This window comes from Coenobita brevimanus, chromosome 77, assembly GCF_032717465.1.
Source record: "Coenobita brevimanus isolate Jiangsu-jjx chromosome 77, ASM3271746v2, whole genome shotgun sequence".
NCBI classification, from domain to species: domain Eukaryota; kingdom Metazoa; phylum Arthropoda; class Malacostraca; order Decapoda; family Coenobitidae; genus Coenobita; species Coenobita brevimanus.
In genome coordinates, this window is record NC_137030.1 from 10,820,827 (window position 1) to 10,843,269 (window position 22,443).

The following is a 22,443-nucleotide window of genomic DNA, read 5'->3' on the forward strand; positions in this document are numbered from 1 at the left end:
TCTGTTAGAGCAGTGGTTAAATTCTAAGAATGTGGATTCTGATTTTGACAAATTTAAGCAGATGATTTTGCTGGAGGACTTCAAAAGGTGTATTTATAAAGATGTAAGCCTATATCTTGATGAGAAAAGAATAGATAATTTGTCTGATGATGCAGTTTTAGCTGATGAGTATGTTCTCACTCTCAAGAGATATTCTAGAGAAAAAGGGAAAGCTGAGAGTAAGTACGTTGCCTCTACTCAGAGTACAGGTAACAGGAAAGAGAATAAGGATGATGTTTCTCAGGAAGTAAATACCAGCTTCACCTCTAGATTTCAGAAAAGTAAATGTACTTATTGTAGTAAGCTTGGTCATACTACGGAGAGATGTTTCAGGAGACAGCGTGATGTGAACAAAAAGGAGTCTTTAAATATTCAGTCAATTGGTCTAGTGTCCACTCTTGAGAGTTCCCAGAATTCTTTAACTGAGTTAACTGAACCTGCTTTGAGGGGTAACTTAAATTCTCATGATGGAGCTCCTCTTTTGAGCAGTAACGTGGGTGACACTCTCATGAGTTCATGTGCTAATTTCCTGTCTGATGGTTTTGTCAGTCCTCTGGACAGTAATGACAGGAAATCAGTTCAAATATATCGTGATACAGGTGCTTGCCAATCTCTTATGCTGACCAGTGTTCTAGGCTCTAATGTTAATTCCTCTGATGAAACTGTAATCTTACAAGGTGTAGGGAATAATTACTTCTCTGTCCCTCTGTGCAGAGTGAATTTAGAGTCTGGTTTTGTTAATGGTTCTGTTATGGTTGGGTTGGTTGAGACACTCCCAATGTCAGGTGTAACTTTCTTACTTGGAAATGATATTGGTGGAAGTCAAGTGTGTCTAGCTCCTCAGTTGTCTAGTGAGCCAGTGGCTGCGTCCCAGGATTGTGATGTCCCTGATGTGTTCCCTGCATGTGCTGTCACTAGGGCTAAGTCTAAAGTTACTGGTGATTTAGAGGATAATGATGATGATGATGTTATCCTAGCTGACACTTTTCTTGCTAATTTGGACCACTCACCAGATGAGGCAGTACCCCGTAGTGTTGATAATTTGTCTCGTCAAGAGTTGGTTGAGTTGCAGGTTGCTGACCCTGAGTTGAAAGGTCTAGCTAACTCTGCTTACAGTGAAGAAGAGTCAGCCGGTGCTTCTACTTGTTATTATGTAAAGTCAGGAGTACTTATGAGGAAGTGGAGACCCCCAACAGCATCAGCCGACTGTGAATGGGAGGTTGAACATCAAGTTGTCATCCCTCGTGTTTGTAGGCAGGATATCATTAGAGTGGCTCATGATTCCAGTTTGGCAGGACACCTTGGAGTGAGGAAGACTGTGGCACGCATTTTGAAACACTTCTACTGGCCAGGTATCTTCAGGGATGTTTCCTGGTATTGTAAGTCTTGTCACACCTGTCAAGTTGTGGGGAAGTGTAATCAGACCGAAAAGGTTGCACCTCTAGTTCCCATTCCTCCTTTTGAGGCGCCTTTCACCCGTGTGTTGGTGGATATTGTGGGCCCTCTTCCTAAGACTTCTTCAGGATTTTCTTATGTGTTGACCATGATTGATATGGCTACTCGTTATCCTGAAGCCATTCCACTTAGAAACATCTCAGCAAAGAACGTGGTTAAGGAAATGCTAGGGTTCTTCACAAAGTTTGGTCTGGCCAAGGAGGTACAGTCAGACCGGGGAAGTAATTTCATGTCAAACGTTTTCAAGCAGTCTCTGAAAGAGTTGGGCATCACCCAGATCACGTCTTCAGCTTACCATCCCCAGACCCAAGGAGCGTTGGAGAGATATCATCAAACACTCAAATCGATGCTCAAGAAATACTGTTTGGAACATCAGAAAGACTGGGATAAAGGTCTTCCATTCGTTGTGTTTGCTGCAAGAGAATCTCCAAATGAATCACTGGGCTTCTCACCTTTTGAACTACTGTTTGGCCATGAAGTAAGAGGACCCCTTAAGCTACTCAAGGAATGCTGGCTGTCGGAGGAAGATGACGTCAACCTGCTGGAGTATGTGATGAAGTTCAAAGAACGGCTGTCCACTGCTTTACAACTGGCGAGAGAGAATTTAGGAGCTGCTCAGAAGAAGATGAAGACTTGGTATGATAAGAAGTCCAGGTTACGCCACTTTCAGCCAGGAGATCAGGTTTTGATTCTGCTACCAGTTCATGGGCAACCTCTTCAAGCCAAGTTTAGTGGTCCTTATTTCGTGGAGAAGAAACTCAGTGATGTCAACTATGTCATCGCCACACCAGATCGTAGAAAGAACAAGCAACTATGTCACATCAACATGCTAAAGTTATATCACAGGCGGGACGAAAATAATCCAGTCTGCATTGTAGCTGTTCCACCCGAGTCTGCAAGTGAAACTCTCCCATGCAGTATGAGCCTGAGTGATAGTTTGGGGAAGAATCCTGATATCATGAATGATCTCCAGACTAAGCTTTCTCATCTACCTCCCGAGGAAAGGCAGGAGTTTTCAGCATTACTGCAGGAGTACCCGCAAGTGTTCCGTGCCACTCCAGGAAGAACTACTGTGTTGATGCATGATGTCGAGGTTGGAGACGCAAAGCCAATTAAACTGCCTCCTTACCATGTGAACCCAGTGAAAGTTCCTCTCATCCAGAAGGAGCTTGGCTACCTGTTGGACCACAAGATGATTGAGCCCTGTCAGAGCGAATGGAGTTCTCCTGTCACTCTAGTCCCTAAGCCAGGTGGGTCACAGAGGCTTTGCATCGACTACAGACTTGTTAATCAGATAACTAAAACAGACACTTACCCTCTCCCTCGTGTGGAAGATTGCATAGACAAGATCGGAAAGGCTAGGTACATAAGTAAGTTTGATTTGTTAAAGGGATACTGGCAAGTACCTATGACTGAACGTGCTAGGGAGATCTCGTGTTTTGTAACATCAGGAAAGACTTTTGCATGTTCTGTAATGCCATATACAGATTGTTTTAAAGTAATAAGAAATTTCCTTTGTAAATTTCTTTTTTCTTTGTGGGGAGGTGTTACATAGCCTATGATTTCATCATCCTTTGTGTAATTTTAACGCACAGTTGCTGCATGTTTGATCACGAGCGTGTTCTGCCTCAGTCCCCCCCTTCTACCGTTATAGTAGAGTAAGTCGTTCTCTCTGTTATTCAGAGCGGGATTTTCAGTTCTCTGTCCCCATGGCTTCATTTGCGCGTCCTTCTTACAAGTTGTATCAAGCTCTCCTGGCCCCTATATAATGAGCTCAGTCTCTGCATCATTGCCACTTAGATCTGCTCCTCATTTTGTTCACATCTCTGTCCTCCCCTGTACAGTTATTATTATTGTGAATTTCTCAGGAAGTCTCCAACCATCTAGCAGCTGTGTGATTTGAGTATAAGTGTTGTTGCATTTTTTCTTGTACTGTGTAGCATAAAGTTAATGCTTAGGCCTAGTGAGGTTTTTGATTAATGTTGGGTTTTATGTCAGTCATTTTTGATAATAGTTTGTATCTGTAATAATTTATCTGGCATTCACTGAGTATTATCTGGTATCTCATTTTATCAGGGCTGACTTAGATAAATTTACTCTTGCTAATTTCGTGTTAATAGAGGCTATTGCAGTTAATCATATATTTAACCTGTTTATTTGCCATTACATTATCCTTATGAGTCCTGAATGTATTGTTGTTAGTTTGAGCATTAAACTTTAACTTGTAATTTTACCTAACTCTTTTGTTTTGAACCTGGAACTTTACGGGACAGTAGTGATTTTTAGTATTCTCACTTAAAGTGTACATTATCTTTCTCTGTTCCGTAACAATATATATATATATATATATATATATATATATATATATATATATATATATATATATATATATATATATATATATATACGGGGACGGTTAAACTGAGTGGTAAATACTGGGATTCCACTAGAATTCGCAGTTTCCCACCGAAGTTTAATGTCACGAGTTTATTCAAATATAGGACGCGCCGACTCGTGACAATATATATATATATATATATATATATATATATATATATATATATATATATATATATATATATATATATATATCCTCCCTACGTCCCTCCTTCATTTTTCCCCAGTCCCTCTCTCCCTTCTCTGTTCCCTCCTACCCTCCATCCCCTTCCTCCATCTCTCTCTCTCTCTCTCTCTCTCTCTCTCTCTCTTTTCACCACCATTTCTCCATCACCAGCCTCTATCCCTTTCCTCTTCTCCACTCTCCTCCTCCTCCCTCAATCACTCTCTCCCATTTCCTCCTTCTCTCCATCCCTCTCCTCCCTCTTCCTCTGCCTTCCACTCTCCCCCTTCACCCCTTCCTCTCCTAATAAGCTATATTACCCCCTCAGCCATGGTGCACGCACACACTCCACGTCTTCCGCCAGCATGAGACCTCTGCTTATTCTCATCCTTACAGCATTCATCTTGGTGAGTTGGAGAGTTTACGTGTGAGTCTGTCTGTCTGTCTGGCTCCCTAATTGTACTGAATGGGTTTATGTTGTTTCGTATTTTGCCACTTTTTAATCTTCACATTAACTGGATTTTGAAGTAGCTGCAAGAGTGAAGATAAATAGATATACAAAAAGTTCTGTGCACAAGTTAAAGTTAGGAGTGCTTATGGATATCCTTCCTCTTTGCTGTGCTGTGTGTGTGTCACAGGAACGAATTGCAACGTGTCTGCACTTCAGCCATACAGCCTCAGGTGTGTGAAAAAAGTGTATGCTTAATTATTCATCGTCTTGGTTTTTGTTATTGTTGCTGTTCCTCTACTAGGGTGAAAGATTTGACTGAAAACATTACTCTCTGCACCTTAACTGCCTGAATTGCTCACCCATAAGGCTGATTATTGGGACACACCTTCCCTGGCTCGACCCGAAGTGATCTCTCTTGAAAGGAATAAAACTAACGAAGCCCACAACCTAAGAGATCTCTTGTCAGAACTAAATCATGTACCGTATCGCCAAAAAAAAAAAAAAAAAAAACAATTTTACGCCATAGGACAGTTATTTGGTACACGCCTTCTGACATTGCACAGATCGGTCTCTGCTGACCTGGCTCGATTCCATGAACGTTAAATGATGTGAGAGGACTGAACTGACAGAAATATGTTTTGACCAATGGCACTAAGCGGACACGAACTGACCTCACTGGGCATGATGGAACCTTTAGTGACATTAATGATCATGACTTGATCTAACTGGACCTGTTGAACGTAGTTGACCCTGCATGGCCCTGGAAGGTCCTGACCTGACTTGTAAATAATCTGAACTGCTATTTATTGCTCTGACTAAACTAGACTGGACGTGAAGGGTCTGTATGGATCTGAAGTGACCTAAATGAACCCAATTGGATTTGAATCGAAGTAACTAGACCTGAATGGCTCTCAGCTAACCTGCGTTGATCTGACCTACGAAACCTGACTGGATTCCTAAATGAATCGGGACTGGCCTTAATGGATAAAATTTAAGAAGACCTGAGCAGACGCGATTGGCTCTGACTCGGTCCGAACATGAGCCTAATAAAGTGACCTAGTAGTAATGACTGTAACCCCACCCACATCTAAATAAGAACCCGGTGGACTGCAAGCCAAAGCTGTGCCTTTTCCGTACCCCATTATCCATGCTCCAATCAAACATCCTCTTCCGGGAGATATGGAGGGGTTTTGTGGACGTATATACAACCGGGAAGCTCCACAGTCTGGTCATATCGGTGTCGCCACGTGAAGGCGTCCCTCACCAACACCACCGAAAAGAATGAAAACGAAAGTATCTTATGTGATACGATGGTCTGACAGACGCACTTCTTTACTGTCTGACATGGGAAGCCCGGACATCCCTTGGTACTAACCCGAGTGAATCAATATTAGTCTGGGATTATACAGCACCTGGACTATATTCTCACCTGAGATTCCCCCTGTCCAGCCTGTCCTCTGTCGCGCTCATTAACCATCTGCCCCACCATCCAGCCCTCTTAAGTTATCAGAAGAGGTTGTATAACTCCGTCACTGATGGATATCCAGGATACAACACAGTAGCCCATATTATTAGGCACATTGTGGAAAACTGCATTACAAACAGTCCTCTGCGCCAACAACACAACATACCTGTACACTCCTTGAGAGCTCTGTGGGAAAGACCGGTCTCGGCCGTAGCCTTCCTTAGGGACTCGGGGCTGTTCGGCCAGACTGCCTAGGGGGCAACTACTACTACTATTACCTCACCAATACCTATTACTTTACTGTCTCATAACATATCTCTCTCACATACTTCCACCCACATGTATACTGTATGTACACTTACACCAAAAAGTATCGGTGCACACTTGACGCAATGCAATTTGAGACACGGCCGATGGCTACTGGGAACTGGATTTTGTCCCCACGCTGATAAACTTGCTCTCTCAAGGATGCAATATATATAGCTTGTTTATGACATTATCTAGTTCGTATTGTTATTATATGTATAGCAAAGTACTTACAAATAAATCTTACCGAGAATTCATGAGCAATAATGGCCATTTCAGATACCATCGTGCCTTACCTGCACGATACTTTTTGGTGTGACTGTACATGTAGATAGACAGATCGATTGATAGAAAGGTAGATAGACAGATAGACAGATATGTATACATTAATGGTCAGTAATACGGGCCATAGTGTTATCCGCTTCACTCCCCTCCCCCCCTTGCCCCATACGTGCCTGGATCTCAAGGTGACAGGCACTCCATTAAGGGGTTGTGGTGTTAGTGTTGGGGATATTGTGGTGGGGTGGGGGTGTTCGGTGGAGGTGTTGGGTGTGTTCTGGTGAGGTAGAGATGTTTGCTTGGGGTGGGGGTGGAGGTATTTCTGTGTTGTGGTCTGAGAGCTGGGAAAACCAAAGCAGCGCAGGATGAACGGCTGCCTGTAGAGGTCATACAAGTACATTACACTCGTCACAGCATCAAAAAGTGGGTGCCTGTCTGTACACATACATTCGCACATACATACATACATACATACACAGATACATACATACATACACATAAAATGTGTGTGTGTGTGTGTGTGTGTGTGTGTGTGTGTGTGTGAGGATAACCTGTGAATATAGGAGCTGGAGGATTAATGATTTGTCTATAGTGAATGTTTATCCTGATTTTATCTGCAACAACAACAACAACAAGATATTTTCGCAATGCTTCCATAAACCTGGCATATTTCGACGCAGGTAAAATCCCCACAACATAATTTCTGTTTTGTGGGTAAAATTAACTAGTGTAACGAGGATATGCATAAATAGCCCTGAGTTAACGGTCACTACTCATACTTTCGACCTGTGATGGGCTGTGGATCACTGAGGGTCCCTGTTAGTTAAGTGGCCACCGTTGGGATTTTTTTAATGTACCAGGGGTCACTGCTTCAGGAGGTGACTTGTGTGCTTGTCCCACATGGGAAAGTTCCTAGCCTCAGTGGACTGAACGGAGCTGGAGCATGATTGACTGCTGCCTACCTTCATAGTGCCAGGGAAGGCTGCCGCACCACCCCTGAACATCCACACTGTGCACTGTGCATATTCCATGCTGTGTCCGCAGACGCCCCGTTAACTCAACGTACTCGTACATAGTGTCATGCGTTAGTTAGTTATTTATTCGATTATTCATTTTACTTTACTACTTTCTTTTTCAGGTTATTCATACATATAGCTTACAGATAATGTATTATAGAATGTAACTTTTCCTTTCAGTCTTTCCTATGAAATTTCCATGTCAGTTTTTCCATGCTGCATGGTAGTTTTTCTCAAGTTTTCTTGCCAGTTTTAACTGGAGGGTTTGGAGGCGGGGGAAGCCTTCTTGCTTTACTATCCTTATCCTTCAGCATGTAGAGTTAAATCTCGTAGTCATAGTCTACTCTGTAACAAACAGCCTCGAAAGGACCATAAGGTCTGTTCCTGTTTGCTTTCCTTTGTACTCATTTGTACTCTACACCACTGCCCTCCCCCTCCACCCCAAGCCTCTAGCACATCTCTGTATTAAGAGGGTTGCTATATAAAGGAAAGAGTTGAACAGTAACATAATTTCTGTTTTGTGGGTAAAATTAACTAGTGTAACTTTGACTCAATATAAAATCTTCAATTTTGAACGAAGACAAAGCTGCCATTATAATTTGCAAGGTGAAGGATATTTACGTGGTTGAAATTACAGGCAGCTTTTTGTGTGTATTACTTTTATGATAAAGGTGGAGGCGAAGGACAAGGGGGGTGACGGGTTGCATGTCACCCTCACTCCTCTCTCCCTTCCTTCTCCCTCCTTCCCTTCCCCCATCATCACCTCCTTCCCGTACCTAATTACCTTACATTTCTCTCTCTCTCTCTCTCTCTCTTTCCTTGGTTTTTGGTAGGTGGAGGCACCCACCGTCCTTCCTGCATTTCGATCCTTGCCCTTAACTAATAGAATTGATTTGTTAGTTACAACCTATACCAAACAGCAACGACAGGACCAACAGGTCTGTTGCTGTTCGCTGTCCTTCATACTCCTTTGTACCTTTGTACTCAGCTGATGTAGTCTACAAAGGAGTACAGAGGAAAGCGCACCGAGTAACAAATCAAATGTTTTCTGGTAACCACACAACACAGTGGACGCCTGGTGGTCTAGTAATTTAAGGCGCTCCAACCAAATGTGACCCAAAAGGATTTACATCCGAGGAAAGGTTAGGGCTTATTGCTCATATAATGCCACTCAGGGTGTAGTAACTGATCACACTGGTATTAAATGTCGGGAATAAGTAGCTTAGTCCCGGGCACTATGCTTATAGGGTAATATAGGACTGGATGATAAACAGACGGAGATTTTTCCTCTTGGTGTTGTTTTCATTCTTCTTACTGACGCTCGTGGTGTCGGATGGTTTAATTCATCTTATAAAAGACTTACTTCCCTTGAAGGGGGGTCAGTAGGAGCCTACATCAACACCTTCAGGTCTACACCAATAAGGGTCCTTCCTAAGTTGACTAAAATTGTATATTAGCAAAAATATCATTAATAGTAGACCGTTGGACTGAGTTTGGACATTATTATTATTATTATTATTATTATTATTATTATTATTATTAAGTGCTTGAAAGGGTACAACAAGGAGGAAAGGTTGCTGGTTCCTTGAAAGCAGTGATAAGAAGCAGGGAAATGAGCATGGAAGTGAAAAAGTTACTACATGACAGTATTGTGATACCAACTCTAACGTATGGAAGTGAAGCTTGGACGTTCTTGGAAGGACATAAATCAAGAGTGAGAGCAGTGGAAATGAGTTATTTAACAGGAGCCTGTGGAGTCACATGGAGAGACAGGCTGACAAATGAGGATATAAAGGAGCGTTGTGGTGTGGATGTGGATGTGATAGGAAGCGTTAGGAGGAATACACAGAGGTGGTTTGGCCATGTGGAGAGGATGGAGGGTGAGAGACTGACGAGGAGAGTGTATGTGAGTGAGGTGGAGGAGGGGAGAGGGAGGGGGAGGCCGAGGATGAGATGGAGGGATGGGGTGGAAAGGTATATGTGAGAGGGGGGGGTGAGCTGGGAGCAGGGCAGTGAAATGGCGGGGGACAGGGCGACGTGGAGGCGATAAGTTTGTGGCCACCCCTTACGGGATTGAGGCGTCTGGCAATAATAGATAGATAGATTATTATCATTATTATTATTGTTATTATTGCTATTATTATTATCATTATTATTATTATTATTATTGTGGTAGGTGGTGGCGACCATCATCCACTCACTTGATGTAGTGCTGTGTACTTCCTTAGCTTTTATCATTCTTTTTCTCTGCCTGCCCTCCTCTCTTCCTATTTCTCCTATCTTTCCTGTCACTTCTTATTCCTTTTCTTTCCTTTACAGGTGGCTTTACATTGAGTGACAAGCCAGATGGTTTCCTGTAAGCCAAGAAACCATTTACAACGCTGGGTGGTAACCATATAACCAAACCATACGTGCTTCCTACGTGTCAACAAGTGGGTTGGTGGAGGGTTGGTACCCCTCCCTGTAAAACAACTAACTCAGTGTCAAATGGCCACCCTTTGCAGGATTATGGTGTCTGGCAATAGATAGATTATTATTATTATTATTGTTATTATTATTATTATTATTATTATTATTATTATTATTATTATTATCATCAGCAGTAGTAGTAGCAGTATTAGTAGTAGTAGTATAGTAATTGGTGTTGTTGTTGTTAGTAATGGTGGTGGTTGTGTTGTATTTATTTATTTATTCATTTATTTACTTCATGCTGTTATTTTCTTATCTGTCCACTTTTCACACAACGGCGTTAATGTGTTCCCTCTCTCCTTGCAGGGTATGGCCGAGGTGGGTCGTCCGGCAAACATCACCGATCCCACGTAAGTCAGTCAGTCGTCAGCAGGAACAAACACCTTACCACAACTTATATGTCCTTGAGATGTATCTGTAAACATTCTTGAGCCTAAGTTGTGTATAAGATTGTTTATACATATTCTTGCCTTCAGTCATATAGCTATAGTCTGTTTTCATACGACAATAATCTATCACCCCGTTTCAGCTCAGCAAAACCACTCTAGGAACAGCTTTCCAACGATTTGCGTAGATCCGCTGTAGCTTTGGTAACTTCCGAGATAACTTCATTTTTTTTTTTTTTGAGGCAGAGTTTGGGTCTTTTTTTTTTTTTTTTTAAAACTATTGTGGCGATTTTTGAGAAATTTCACTTACGTAATGCTTGTTTTTATTTTATTTCTCTTCTTTTTCCAACAATGTGAGTAGCTCCACTGTAGCCTTAATAGTCTCCGAAATAATCCACTTTTGATGTTTGGTGCTGAATTTGCTTTTTTTTTTTTTTTTTTTTTTTTTAGGTGGCGAATCGTCAGAAATGTCACTTAAATAACGAGTATTCCGGAACTTTTCATAAATTTTTCAAAGATGTACATACTGTATATTCCCTATAACTTTAACAGTGTTCGAAATAGCGTCTTTTGCGTGATGTGAGTGGTATAGCTGAAACCTACCTTTTTTATTAGTGTTCTCGTTCCCTTCGCTCGCTCCGGCAAGATGATCTCCCAAGTTTTACACACAGGGGTTCAGAACTAACAAAGCAAGATTCCAACCTTTTCATCTCGCTAGAATATTGCTGGTTAAGTAGGAAGATTCTGATTCTGATGCATTTTCGGAATGTCAAAGAACTGCTGACCGGAACTATACATTATTGCACGATGTATAAGTGTGAGTTGAGGGTTTTGGCGGGATGTCACTGCTGGGATGTCAGGCGGCTTTAATCTGTCTATATATATGATGTCTCTTTCTCTGCTTGTTTATGTATGAATGTATGTATGTATGTATGTATCTGCGAGTATGTTTGTATATATTTATGAATTTACGAATATGTATTGTTACATAGCCTATGATTTCATCATCCTTTGTGTAATTCTAACGTACAGAATGCTGCATATTTGATCACGAGCGTGTTCTACCTCACCTCCCCCTTCTACCCTTATAGTAGAGTAAGTCGTTCTTTCTGTTGTTCAGAGCAGGATTGTCAACTCTTTGTCCCCTATGGCTTCATTTGCACGTCCTTCTTACAAGTTGTATCAAGCTCTGCCGGCCCCTATATAATGAGCTCAGTCTCTGCATTAATTGCCACTTAGATCTACTCCTCATTTTGCTCACATCTCTGTACTGTATAGCATAAGGTGTTGATTCGTAGGCCTAGTAAAGTTTTTGTAATTCATATTGTCAGCCAGTGGTAATAATATTTTGTATCTGTAATAAAATATCTTGCATTCACTGAGTATTATCTGGTTTTCTCATTTTATCAGGGCTGACTTAGATAAATTTACTCTTGCTAATTTCGTGTTAATAGAGGCTATTGCAGTTAACCATATATTTAACCTGTTTTTTGCCATTACATTATCCTTATGAGTCCTGAATGTTTAGTTGTTAGTTTGAGCATTAAACTTTAACTTGTAATTTTACCTAACTCTTTTGTTTTGAACCTGGAACTTTACGGGACAGTAGTGATTTTTAGTATTCTCACTTAAAGTGTACATTATCTTTCTCTGTTCCGTAACATAAATTTGGCGACCTCTTATCAGGATATTCAGGATATTATCATAAGGATATTGCTTGATATTTTGTGACTGTGATTTATTCATGATGTCTACTATTACTACGCTTGATGAAGCCAAAGATTTTTTGTCAAATGTGCAAACAGTGTGTGATGTAGAAAACAGAACAAAGAATGAACTTAAGCTTGTTGCTCAACAATTGGGAATTGCAGTTCACTCTCATCATTCTAAAGATCAAATTGTTGGCATGATTAATAAAAGCTTGTTTAATGTAACTCCTCTAAATGAGCAAACGCAGATTGAAATAGCTAAGTTACAGCTAGCTCTGCAGGAGGCTCGTGTTAAGGAGGCTGAGTTTCAGGCACGTGCTAAGGAGGCTGAGTTTCAGGCTAAGGAGGCAGAGTCTCAGGCTCATATTCAGGAGGCTGAGTTTCAGGCACGTGCTAAGGAGGCGGAGTCTCAGGCTCGTATTCAGGAGGCACAGGCACAGGCTCAGACACAAATTGAACTAGCTAGGATTCAGGCAGACCATGAGTATCGCATGAAACAAGGTGAAACTGGATCATCTAGCTCTGATGATTTTGATGTGGCTAAAAATGTTAAACTTGTCCCTCCTTTTAATGAATCTGATTTAACAAAGTATTTTCAGTTGTTTGAGAGGGTAGCTACAAGTTTTAATTGGCCCAAAAAGTATTGGCCAGTACCCCTTCAAACTGTTCTCACCGGTAAAGCTCAAGTAACTTATGCATCTTTGCCTCAGTATCAATGTGATGATTATGATGTAGTTAAGAGCTTGATTCTTAAGGCCTATGAGCTTGTTCCTGAAGCCTATAGAGTAAAATTTAGGACAACTTATAGGCAAGATAAGCAATCCCATGTTGAGTATGCAAAAATCAAAGAAGATCTGTTAGAGCAGTGGTTAAATTCTAAGAATGTGGATTCTGATTTTGACAAATTTAAGCAGATGATTTTGCTGGAGGACTTCAAAAGATGTATTAATAATGATGTAAGCCTATATCTTGATGAGAGAAGAATAGATAATTTGTCTGATGCTGCAGTTTTAGCTGATGAATATGTTCTCACTCACAAGAGATATTCTAGAGAAAAAAGGAAAGCTGAGAGTAAGTACGTTGCCTCTACTCAGAGTACAGGTAACAGGAAAGAGAATAAAGATGATGTGTCTCAGGAAGTAAATACCAGCTCCACCTCTAGATTTCAGAAAAGTAAATGTACTAATTGTAGTAAGCTTGGTCATACTACGGAGAAATGTTTCAGGAGACAGCGTGATGTGAACAAAAAGGAGTCTTTAAATATTCAGTCAATTGGTCTAGTGTCCACCCTTGAGAGTTCCCAGAATTCTTTAACTGAGTTAACTGAACCTGCTTTGAGGGGTAAATTAAATTCTTACGATGAAGCTCCTCTTTTGAGCAGTAACGTGGGTGACACTCTCAAGAGTTCATGTGCCAATTTCCTGTCTGATGGTTTTGTCAGTCCTCTGGACAGTAATAACAGGAAATCAGTTCAAATATATCGTGATACAGGTGCTTGCCAATCCCTTATGCTGACCAGTGTTCTAGGCTCTAATGTTAATTCCTCTGATGAAACTGTAATCTTACAAGGTGTAGGGAATAATTACTTCTCTGTCCCTCTGTGCAGAGTGAATTTAGAGTCTGGTTTTGTTAATGGTTCCGTTATGGTTGGGTTGGTTGAGACACTCCCAATGTCAGGTGTAACTTTCTTATTTGGAAATGATATTGGTGGAAGTCAAGTGTGTCCAGCTCCTCAGTTGTCTAGTGAGCCAATGGCTGCGGCCCAGGATTGTGATGTCCCTGATGTGTTCTCTGCATGTGCTGTCACTAGGGCTAAGTCTAAAGTTACTGGTGACTTAGAGGATAATGATGATGATGATGTTATCCTAGCTGACACTTTTCTTGCTAATTTGGACCACTCACCAGATGAGGCAGTACCCCGTAGTGTTGATAATTTGTCTCGTCAAGAGTTGGTTGAGTTGCAGGTTGTTGACCCTGAGTTGAAAGGTCTAGCTAACTCTGCTTGCAGTGAGGAAGAGTCAGCTGGTGCTTCTACTTGTTATTATATAAAGTCAGGAGTACTTATGAGGAAGTGGAGACCCCCAACAGCATCAGCCGACTGTGAATGGGAGGTTGTACATCAAGTTGTCATCCCTTGTGTTTGTAGGCAGGATATCATTAGAGTGGCTCATGATTCCAGTTTGGCAGGACACCTTGGAGTGAGGAAGACTGTGGCACGCATTTTGAAACACTTCTACTGGCCAGGTATCTTCAGGGATGTTTCTTGGTATTGTAAGTCTTGTCACACCTGTCAAGTTGTGGGGAAGTGTAATCAGACCAAAAAGGTTGCACCTCTAGTTCCCATTCCTCCTTTTGAGGCGCCATTCACCCGTGTGTTGGTGGATATTGTGGGCCGTCTTCCTAAGACTTCTTCAGGATTTTCTTATGTGTTGACCCTGATTGATATGGCTACTCGTTATCCTGAAGCCATTCCACTTACAAATATCTCAGCAAAGAATGTGGTTAAGGAAATGCTAGGGTTCTTCACAAAGTTTAGTCTGCCAAAGGAGGTACAGTCAGACCGGGGAAGTAATTTCACGTCAAATGTTTTCAAGCAGTCTCTGAAAGAGTTGGGCATCACTCAGATCACGTCTTCAGCTTACCATCCCCAGACCCAAGGAGCGTTGGAGAGATATCATCAAACACTCAAATCGATGCTCAAGAAATACTGTTTGGAACATCAGAAAGACTGGGATAAAGGTCTTCCATTCGTTGTATTTGCCGCAAGGGAATCTCCAAATGAATCACTGGGCTTCTCATCCTTTGAACTACTGTTTGGCCATGAAGTAAGAGGACCCCTTAAGCTACTCAAGGAATGCTGGCTGTCGGAGGAAAATGACGTCAACCTGCTGGAGTATGTGATGAAGTTCAAAGAACGGCTGTCCACTGCTTTACAGCTGGCGAGAGAGAATTTAGGAGATGCTCAGGAGAAGATGAAGACTTGGTATGATAAGAAGTCCAGGTTACGCCACTTTCAGCCAGGAGATCAGGTTTTGATTCTGCTACGGTGCATGGGCAACCTCTTCAAGCCAAGTTTAGTGGTCCTTATTTCGTGGAGAAGAAACTCAGTGATGTCAACTATGTCATCGCCACACCAGATCGTAGAAAGAACAAGCAACTTTGTCACATCAACATGTTAAAGTTATATCACAGGCGGGACGAAAATAACCCATTCTGCACTGTAGCTGTTCCACCCGAGTCTGCAAGTGGAGTTCTCCCATGCAGCATGAGCCTGAGTGATAGTTTGGGGAAGAATCCTGATATCATGAGTGATCTCCAGACTAAGCTTTCTCATCTACCTCCCGAGGAAAGGCAGGAGTTTTCGGCTTTACTGCAGGAGTACCCGCAAGTGTTCCGTGCCACTCCAGGAAGAACCACTGTGTTGATGCATGATGTCGATGTTGGAGACGCAAAGCCAATTAAATTGCCTCCTTACCGTGTGAACCCAGTGAAAGTTCCTCTCATCCAGAAGGAGCTTGGCTACCTGTTGGACCACAAGATGATTGAGCCCTGTCAGAGCGAGTGGAGTTCTCCTGTCACTCTAGTCCCTAAGCCAGGTGGGTCACAGCGGCTTTGCATCGACTACAGACGTGTTAATCAGATAACCAAAACGGACACTTACCCTCTCCCTCGTGTGGAAGATTGCATAGACAAGATCGGAAAGGCTAGGTACATAAGTAAGTTTGATTTGTTAAAGGGATACTGGCAAGTACCTATGACTGAACGTGCTAGAGAGATCTCATGTTTTGTAACATCAGGAAAGACTTTTGCATGTTCTGTAATGCCATATGGTATGAAGAATGCACCAGCCACATTTCAGAAGCTCATGAATGTTGTAATAGAGGGTTTGGCAGGGTGTGTTGTTTATATTGATGATGTACTAATCTTCAGTGACAACTGGAAAGATCACCTATGCCATGTCAGTAAATTTCTTGAGCGTTTGGTTCGTGCTAATCTTGTAGCTAATTTATCAAAGTGTGAGTTTGGTCAAGCTAAAGTTCAGCACCTTGGGTACGTAATTGGTGATGGACATGTTGTACCAGCAGCAGCTTAGGTTCAGGTTATAAGTGATCTTCCCAGACCTAAAAGTAGGAAAGAGCTACAAAGATTTTTGAGAATGGTAGGTTATTACAGGAGATTTGTTCTTAACTTTTCTATTCTTGTATCACCACTTACAGACCTACTGAAAAAGGGAGTTAAATTTGTCTGGACCGATAACTGTGAATCCTCTTTCAGCAAACTTAAAGCTATCCTATTAAGTCAGCCAGTGCTCACTACTCCAAATTTTGCTAAGCCTTTTAAGATGGCTGTTGATGCAAGTGATACAGGAGCTGGGGCTGTTTTGCTGCAAGAGGATGATCAGGGTATTGAACACCCTGTATCTTATTACAGTAAGAAGTTCACTTCACCTCAAAAGAACTACTCAACTATTGAGAAAGAGCTTTTGGCCTTGATTTTGGGTTTACAGCATTTTTCACTTTATTTGTGTTCTGGTTTTGACCCCATAGTCATTTATACCGATCATAACCCACTGAAATTCCTTAGTAAGTTTAAAGACAAAAATCAGAGATTGACAAGATGGAGTCTACTTCTTCAGAAGTATTCATTAGACATGCAACATGTCAAGGGGAAAGAAAATGTTATTGCAGATTGCTTATCTAGACTTTAGACAGATTGTTTTTAGAGAAATAAGAAATTTCCTTTGTAAATTTCTTTTTCCTTTGTGGGGAGGTGTTACATAGCCTATGATTTCATCATCTAACATACAGTATGCTGCATGTTTGATCACGAGCTTGTTCTACCTCACTCCCCCCTTCTACCCTTATAGTAGAGTAAGTCGTTCTTTCTGTTGTTCAGAGCAGGATTGTCAACTCTTTGTCCCCTATGGCTTCATTTGCGCGTCCTTCTTACAAGTTGTATTAAGCTCTGCCGGCCCCTATATAATGAGCTCAGTCTCTGCATTAATTGCCACTTAGATCTACTCCTCATTTTGCTCACATCTCTGTCCTCCCCTGTACAGTTGTTATTATTGTGAGTGCTCAGGAAGTCTCCAGCCATCTAGCAGCTGTGTAATTTGAGTATAAGTGTTATTACATTTTGTTCTTGTACTGTATAGCATAAGGTGTTGATTCGTAGGCCTAGTAAAGTTTTTGTAATTCATATTGTCAACCAGTGGTAATAATATTTTGTATCTGTAATAATATATCTTGCATTCACTGAGTATTATCTGGTTTTCTCATTTTATCAGGGCTGACTTAGATAAATTTACTCTTGCTAATTTCGTGTTAATATAGGCTATTGCAGTTAACCATATATTTAACCTGTTTTTTGCCATTACATTATCCTTATGAGTCCTGAATGTTTAGTTGTTAGTTTGAGCATTAAACTTTAACTTGTAATTTTACCTAACTCTTTTGTTTTGAACCTGGAACTTTACGGGACAGTAGTGATTTTTAGTATTCTCACTTAAAGTGTACATTATCTTTCTCTGTTCCGTAACAGTATATATGTATGTATCTACGAGTATGTATGTATGTATCTGCGATGGTGTATGTATGTATGTATATATCTACGATTACGTATGTATGTGTGTATGTCGGGTTGATAAGTGTAAAAACTGAGTCTTTGATGCATTAAAAACAACCAGATTATTTTTACCCCAGTCAGAGATACGAGCCAAGTCAGACATTAGGTGTGCCATAGACCCATCCCTTGTTTGTTGAAGTAACCGCTGAGATGGACGTTAAGGGAATCGAATGGATGGGTGAAGGGTGGAGTCAGCAGCATATGAGTGGATAGGGTTAGATGTACAGCTTAGAAGGTCAATGATGAATAAAAGGAAGAGAGTAGGTGATAGGACAGAGCCCTGAGGAACACCACTGTTGATCAATCTAAGAGAAGAACGATGGCCATCTACAACAGCGGCTATAGAACGACCAGAAGGGAAGCTATAGATGAAGGCACAGATAGAAGGATAGAAACCGTAAGAGGACAGTCTGGAAATTAAAGATTTATGCCAGACTCAATCGAAAGCCTTTGAGATGTCAAGTGCAATGGCAAAGCTTTCGCCAAAGTCCCGAAAGGAGGATGACCAGGTGTCTGAAAGGTAGGTGAGAAGATCGTCAGTGGAACGTCCCTGACGGAACCCATACTGACGATCAGAAAGAAGGTTGTGATAGGAAAGATGCTTTAAAATTATTCTATTAAGAATTGACTCGAATTTTGAGATACAGGATGTTAAAGCAATTGGACGATAGTTAGAGGGTTGGATATGGTCACCCTTCTTTGGGACTGGCTGAATGAGAGCAAACTTCCAGCAAGAAGGAAAGGTATAAGTTGATAGACAAAGGCGAAAGAGTTTGCCTAGGCAGGGTGTAAGCACAGAAGCACAGTTCTTGAGAACAGCAGGAGGGACTCCATCAGACCCATATGCCTTGTTAGTATTGAGGCCAGTGATGGCAGAAGAAACATCAGCTGAAGAAATTTTAATGTCAGCCATGAGGAAGTCAGAGGGGGGAAGTGATGGAGGAACAGCATCGGAATCGTCTAAGGTGGAATTGGAGGAGAAAGTCTGAGTGAAGAGATCTGGTTTATCAGTAGAAGAAATAGCTACAGAGCCATCAGAGTAGAAAAGAGGAGGGAAGGATGATGAGGTAAAGTTGTTAGAAAGGTTTTTGGCAAGGTGCCAGAAGGAGCGGGAAGAATTCGAATTGGAGAGTTGAGAGCATTTAGTACGGATGAAATTATTTTTAGTAGAGCGAAGAACAGACTTAGCACGATTCCGGACAGAAACGTATAAAGGTATATAAAGGTATAAAGGTATACCCACTAATGTTTAATAATATTCAGCTTAATCCTGCATCATCTTTGAACATGCTTGGGGTTTCATATACTCAGCAATTATCTTGGAAAGATCATATTAAATCTCTTGTAAAATCTGTTTCCAAGGGATTAGGTGTGCTAAGCCGCCTTCGTTCCTTCTTTACCCCTGCACAATTGTTGACTCTATACAGAGGTTTTATCTGCCCCTGTGTGGAGTACAACTCTCATGTGTGGGGATGCTCCCCTCATACAGCTCTTCTCAATAGGGTGGAGTCAAAGGCTTTTTGTCTCATTAACTCTCCTCCTCTTTCTGACTCCCTTCAACCTTCCGTCAGGGACGCTCCACTGGCGATCTTCTCACCTACCTTTCAGACTCCTGGTCATCCTCATTTCGGGACTTTGGCGAAAGCTTTGCCATTGCACTTGACATCTCAAAGGCTTTCGATCGAGTCTGGCATAAATCTTTAATTTCCAAACTGCCCTCCTACGGTTTCTATCCTTCTATCTGTGCCTTCATCGCTAGCTTCCTTTCTGGTCGTTCTATAGCCGCTGTCGTAGACGGCCATCGTTCTTCTCCTAGATCTATCAACAGTGGTGTTCCTCAGGGCTCTGTCCTATCACCAACTCTCTTCCTCTTATTCATCAATGATCTTCTAAGCTGTACATCTAACCCTATCCACTCATGCGCTGATGACTCCACCCTTCACCTTTCCATTTGGTTCCCGCAACGCCCATCTCAACAGTTACTTCAAGAAACAAGGGATGAGGCTATGGCACACCTAATGTCTGACTTGGCTCATATCTCTGACTGGGGTAAAAATAATATGGTTGTCTTTAATGCATCTAAGACTCAGTTCTTACACCTGTCAACCCGACAAAATCTTCCACAGGTATACCCACTAATGTTTAATAATATTCAGCTTAATCCTGCATCATCCTTGAACATGCTTGGGGTTTCATTTACTCGGGACTTATCTTGGAAAGATCATATTACATCTCTTGTAAAATCTGCTTCCAAGAGATTGGGTGTGCTAAGCCGACTCCTCTCTTTCTTTACCCCCTCACAATTGTTGACTATATACAGGGGTTTTATCTGCCCCTGTGTGGAGTACAACTCTCATGTGTGGGGAGGCTCCCCACATACAGCTCTTCTCAATAGGGTGGAGTCAAAGGCTTTTCGTCTCATTAACTCTCCTCCTCTTACTGACTCCCTTCAACCTCTGTCTCTTCGCCGCACTGTTGCATCTTTATCTCTTTTCTATCGCTACTTTAATGGTCACTGCTCCTCTGAACTGTCTGCTTGCATTCCTCCACCTCTACGACGGGCGCGTAGCACCCGTCTGGCAGCAAACTCTCATCCCTTTTCTGTCCAACTCTCTAATGCAAGAGTTAACCGTTACTTCCAGTCTTTCATTTATGCAACAGGTCAGCTCTGGAACTGTCTCCCTCTGTCTGTATTTCCTCCTGCCTATGATCTCCAGTCTTTCAAACGTAGTGTGTCCAGGCATCTCAAAATGATCGGATCTTGAATTTGGCTCTCTATTGTATTTTGTTTTTCTCTTGGAGGGAACTGTTACTGCGGGCTCTTGGCCTTTGGTTCCTTCTTCCTCGCATTAAAAAAAAAAAAAAAAAAAACCTCTGTCTCTTCGTCGCACTGTTGCATCTTTATCACTTTTCTATCGCTACTTCAATGGTCATTGCTCCTCTGAACTGTCTGCGTGCATTCCTCCACCTTTACGACGGGCGCGGAGGAACCGTCTAGCAGCAAACTCTTATCCATTTTCTGTCCAACTCTCTAATGCAAGAGTTAACCGTTACTCCCAGTCTTTCATTTATGCAACAGGTCAACTCTGGTACTGTCTCCCTCTGTCTGTATTTCCTGCTTCCTATGATCTCCAGTCTTTCAAACGCAATGTGTCCAGGCATCTCGAAATGATCGGATCTTGAATTTGGCTCTCTCTTGTATTTTGTTTTTCTCTTGGAAGGAACAATAATCGCGGGCTCGTGGCCTTTGGTTCCTTCTTCCTCACAAAAAAAAAGTGTATCTACGAGTATGTATGCATGAATATATCTACTACTATGTATGTCTGTACACGTATCTACGAGTATGTATGTATGTATGTATGAATCTAGGAGTGTACTGTATGTGTATGCATGTACTTATGTAGCCTCTCTCTCTCTCTCTCTCTCTCTCTCTCTCTCTCATCCAATCCTCTTTTCTTCCTAATTACAAGCGTAGAGGTCCAGGGCTAGGCTACAATGTCACCTATATTTATGGTGGTGCCAATCATCTCTGAGCTAAGGATATTAAAATAAACATTTACTGAATGCTATAAGGAGTGTTCTAACGTTTGTTGTAATTTCTGAACGCTCTAAGGAGAATGTTTAAAATCGATTGTGGAGCCAGGATCTCGTGGGCGTGAATGGTGAGTGGATGGGAGTGTTGTTAATGGGCACAATTTGATTATGTAATTTTATCGATTTTTTTTTTATCTCTGGCCCTCTAAACACTACTTCACACAGCTTGCGGGTTTGTGGGTGGGAAAGGTCTGGATGATGATGATGATGATGATGATGATGATGATGAGGAGGAGGAGGAGGATGTTCTCTGCACGACAATTTCTGAATGCTATCAGGAGATTATTTCTATGCTTTTCTTCTCCCCAGGTATGGTCTGTGTCCCGACCCTTACTCCTATGGAATCTACTGCATTTGGTACCACGACCAGTGCCAGTGCGACAGTGAGTGTTCCGACAAGGGGCCCGGGTACCGATGCTGTCTGGTTGCTGGGTGTGGCAAATGGTGCAGGGAAGTTTAGTAAGGTGGGGTATGATGACCCGCCTACGAGAAAGTATCCATGGTATCGAAACTATTCTTGTCACAGATATGGGACTATTATATCTTGAAGCACTCATGTACTCCCTGTCTATGCTGCATGTTTTCTATGGATGCCGTGATGAAAATTTAAAATTAGAATAATAGGGGAGCTTTTAATACCGTGGGTGGGCCAAAATGCCCTTTAACCCCTCACATCCCGAGGTTTTCCGCACCCCCAGTCCCGAGGTATTTTCGAAAAAACTTTTTCTTGGCTAAAACCTTCGCTTTTGGTGAGAAACATCGAAAATTCATAGAGAAATCGCTCACCTGAGGTTTAAAATACCGAATCCAGGTAGGAGTTCCTCCTTACCTGACTGGGTTTTCTAACATGCTGGCACCAAAGAAAACGAGTTCTATGGGAGGATAACTATTTTATCCACTCATAAACCGTATTTATTTATTTACTTGGTACGAATGTATATGTAGTATGAGAGTATATTGGTTTTCAAGCAGTAATAAAGGCATTATAAGCATTGTTTCACTCACTAACTAATCACCATACCTGACCTTTTTTTGCCATATTACCTGATCATTATTTCTGGCTGTTTCTTCTTCTAATGCTATGTAAAC

The 22,443-nt window shown here is 41.7% G+C and overlaps 1 protein-coding gene across 1 annotated transcript; it reads left to right on the top strand.

The window, feature by feature from the left end:
• The first annotated feature begins 4,419 nt into the window (after positions 1-4,419).
• Positions 4,420-22,075, top strand: LOC145408463 (uncharacterized). Its single transcript, XM_080279192.1, has 3 exons — positions 4,420-4,461; positions 10,347-10,390; positions 21,664-22,075. The coding sequence occupies exons 1-3, from the start codon at positions 4,420-4,422 to the stop codon at positions 21,812-21,814; spliced, it is 237 nt and encodes a 78-aa protein (XP_080135318.1). The 3' UTR covers positions 21,815-22,075.
• The last annotated feature ends 368 nt before the right edge of the window (positions 22,076-22,443 follow it).

Coding starts and splice junctions, on each gene's coding strand:
- LOC145408463 (XM_080279192.1), top strand. CDS start 4,420: ATGAGACCTCTGCTTATTCTCATCCTTACAGCATTCATCTTG. Junction 4,462..10,346: donor TCCTTACAGCATTCATCTTG/GTGAGTTGGAGA, acceptor CTCTCCTTGCAG/GGTATGGCCGAGGTGGGTCG. Junction 10,391..21,663: donor GCAAACATCACCGATCCCAC/GTAAGTCAGTCA, acceptor TCTTCTCCCCAG/GTATGGTCTGTGTCCCGACC.